Here is a 3,780-nt window from a genome sequence, read left to right on the forward strand (position 1 = left end):
CCGCGTTCCGCTTCACCTTGAAAACCCATCTACTACCTATCGCTTTCGCTCCCCTTGGTAACTCGACCAGCTCAAACGTCCCATTCTCCACCAACGACTGAATCTCGCTCAAAGCCGCTTCCCACCACTTCTGCCTCTCCTTCGGCTCCTGTTTCATCGCCTCCTTAAACGATCTAGGCTCTCCATCGTGTGACATCGTCTTCAGCGCATGGGCAAACTCGCAGGCCTGATCGAGGGTGAGATACTCCGTCCCCATAAAGTCCAATCCGGTCGAAACCAGCGCAGAGTCGTAGGCATCGCTATCTTCATCCTCCGACTCCAAGATAGGATCCGGAATCCGAGTTTCTCTCCAAGTGGGAGTATCCGGAGTCGCTGCCAAAGGATCAGGGCTATCGTCACCTATAAGTGGCCTATCCACCCGAGGAGGCGTCTGGAATCGAGGAGTAGGAAGACGAAGAGGATCCGGAGATAGCGAGCGAGGTGGGACGGAAGGAGTGCGATGAGGAGGACGATCGTTGCGTTGCTGAATGGCGTTCTCATTGAGAGACTTGTCTGGACGAGTAGAACGGCCTGGATTGCGTCTAGGAGGAGGAGATGGTGATCGTTCTGGAGTGGGAGATGGAGAGAGCGATGAATGGGGCGAAGGGGTACGAGGATGTGGCGGTGGCACGTGATGAGGGGGCTGAGGAGGGGCTAAGTCGACGTGCTGCGGAGCTAGGGGAGGTGGCGGATTAATAAACTCGCCAGAGGCGTCCAATTCTCCCTCCTGATCCGTCACCTCTACCAAAGAAGGACCAGGAGTATCACTGGGAGATAAATCGTCGACCAGATTAATAGCCAGAGTGGAGTTACCAGGGAAGAAGCGTTCATCGAACACAGCATGAGAGCTAATGACGATCCTACGCTCAACCGGGTCCCAAAACTGCCACGCCTTCACCCCATTTCCATACCCAACGAAGATACACTTGCGAGTATGCGAAGTGAACGGCTTCCGCTTCTCCTTCCTAACGAGCACATAGGCGAGGCAACCGAAGACGCGGAAGTAGGAAACATCGGGTTTCTTCTTCTTCCAAGCGACGTAGGGAATGCCGCCATTGAGAGCAGAGGTAGGTGTGCGATTGGAGACATGGATATAGGCGGAGACAGCGAGATCCCAGAACGAAGGAGGGAGCTTAGCTTCGATAAGCATCGCTGTAGTAGCAAGAGCCATGTCGAGATTCGCCTTCTCCGCTACGCCGTTTTGATGGGGTTCGTTAGGCTCGGTATGCTGGCGAAGAATCCCTTCCTCTGCACAATACGCATCCCAATCCTTCCCAATATACTCTCCTCCCTTATCGTCCCTCAACATCTTAATCTTCCTCCCTAGCGCCTTCTCTGCATACGCCTTGAACACTCTGAAAGCCCCAAAAGCCTCACTCTTCTTCCTCAAGAACTGAACCGCCTTGAAACGTCCAGCATCGTCGATAAACGTGACCCAGTAGCGATACCCGTTGCGGGTGGGAGGGAGGGGACCCTTGAGATCGCTATGGATGAGATCGAGAGGGTGAGAGCGACGAGTAGCGGTCTTTGGAACGTTATGACGACGTTGCTTCCCAGAGAGATAAGGCTCACAGATAGGATCGGGCGTAGAGGAGGAAGAAATGGTAAGACCGTCAACGAGCTTGAGGGTATGCATGCGTTTAACGGCGTCGTAGTTGGTATGAGAGAAACGGCGGTGCCAGAGAGAGAGATCGAGTGGCAAAGTAGAAGATAAACGAGCATGATGAACTCCGAAGGAGGAAGTACGCCCATTGAGATAGCCGATGTTGCCATCGACGATAGAAGCGGTAAAAAGCAGCTCTCCAGCTCGCTTGAAAGCGACGTCACGCCCGACGATATGAAGCTCATAGCCCTTGCTCACAGAGAGATGGAACAACGATAATATATTCGAGGCGAGCTTGGGAACGTGCAGGACGTCATGGAACACTACAGGACGCAACTCTCTACCACTGACAATAGGAACGAACTCGATAGACCCCATCCCCTGAGAATAGATGACTGAATCGTCGGCCAAACGAACGGGCACGACGTGGGGAGAGTACGAGCAGAACCAATGGCGATGAGGGGTCATGTGTGAAGAGGCGCCTGTGTCTGTGTTCCAGTCAGTGGCTGCACGAGAACGGAGCCAAGCGGGGCGAGCTGATGATGAAAGAGCACTTGCATGACCGGCTTTCTCCTCCTTGGGAGTCTCTCCCGAACCAGCCGACGGCGTAGAAGCCCCTCCTTGGGCTTCATTCGCGTTCGCGCCCTTCCCTCTACCTCTACCACGACCCCCACGCTTCCCTTGGCCTCCAGAATGCGATGACGACGACGTAGACGATCCAGACGACATCTGCTTGGCCAATGACGACGCAGACTTCATCTCGGGACAATCACGAACGATGTGGGAGGGAGAGTCGCAGAAGTAGCAAAGGGGCTTGAGAGCGGCGGCCATAGCGAGCTCAGGAGTGTCTTCATTCTGCAGGGCACGACGTTTGCGGGATTGCTCCTCATTGGAGAAGGCTTGGGTGACGTTGTCGAGGGAGAGGTCGTCGGAGAGGGTAAGGAAGGTGACGAAGTTGTTGTAATCGGACGGGAGGGCCTTGATGAGTGTCATGGACGATAATTCGGAGTCGAGGTCGTCAAGGGAGAACTTGGCAGGGCGGCGCTCTTTGATATGGGAGATGTAGAGGTCGACGCGAGCAACGAGGTCGGAGAGGGACTCTCCCTCTTGGAGACGAGTGGAGAAGAGTTCGGAATAAGCGTCGAATCGCGTACCAGTCTTCTTCTGCACAAAGACACTCTCTAACTTCTCCCACATCGCCTTCGGATCTCCCTTCTCCTTCCTGATATGCGCCTTCTGGTTCTCCTCAACCAGCAACCAAATCTCCCCACTAGCCTTTGCCTTCCTCTGATTCCACTCCCTCATCTCCTTCGCTTCGGACGCGGTCATGGCCGAGGCGTTAGGAGGGGTAGGAGCGATGTCAGTGCCATCTACTTGGCCCCAAACACCCTTAGAACCGAGGACGGCTTCAGCATTGTCGACCCAGGAGCTGTAGTTGTGGCGATTGAGCTTGTCAACGGCGCGTTTGTCGTCGGACATGATGCCGGATAGGATAGCAAAGGAATGGAGGTGATAGCGATGAAGGGGAGGCGAAACGAAGCTAATCGATGAAGAGGCGATTTTCGTCCAAAGGAAGAGATGGAGACGTCGATAAGAGGCGCAAAATGAGTCCGATCGATAAGAGGGCGAATGCAGCGAGTAGATATCGATGACGACGAGTCTAGCGCAAAGAGAGAGAAGCAGAGAACTCGTTCTGAGGCGAGTAGAGAGAGATCTGAGTCTCAGAGATCAATTAGGAGCTAAGCAGAACGTTCTGAGGCGATTTAAAGCGCAGGGCCCATAACCTGTGAAGCGCAGACAATCGAGCACTCGAAGAAACGACTGTGAGAAGCGTCACTGTCAATGATATTTCCCTCACAAAGTAATAGAAAAAGAAAGAGACGAAATCTATAGTAAGACTCACCTGTGAGAAGCGTCACTGTCAATGATAAAGAGACAAGGACGCTTCCCACAAGTTAAAAGGACGCGCTCCGGCGCTTACCGGTCTACTATACAGTTGGAAAACTACCTGCCTAAACGGGACGCAGAGGCGCGGAACCGAGGCGCGGAATCCGGCCCCCTGCGGCCCGCTGGCTGGCGAAATAACTAAAGTCATAACTCTGCAGTAAGTGGTCCTATCAGTCCCGGAAAAATTGCTA

The 3,780-nt window shown here is 53.8% G+C and overlaps 1 protein-coding gene across 1 annotated transcript; it reads right to left on the bottom strand.

Moving 5' to 3' along the window:
- Positions 1-2,497: 2,497 nt before the first annotated feature.
- On the bottom strand, positions 2,498-3,121 carry STEHIDRAFT_53200 (uncharacterized protein; the record flags this gene model as incomplete). Its single annotated transcript, XM_007301479.1, has 1 exon — positions 2,498-3,121. A coding segment is annotated over one exon (624 nt), but the record flags the coding sequence as incomplete, so codon positions are not given.
- Positions 3,122-3,780: the final 659 nt, after the last annotated feature.

The sequence above is a fragment of the Stereum hirsutum genome, assembly GCF_000264905.1.
Source record: "Stereum hirsutum FP-91666 SS1 unplaced genomic scaffold STEHIscaffold_4, whole genome shotgun sequence".
NCBI lineage: Eukaryota > Fungi > Basidiomycota > Agaricomycetes > Russulales > Stereaceae > Stereum > Stereum hirsutum.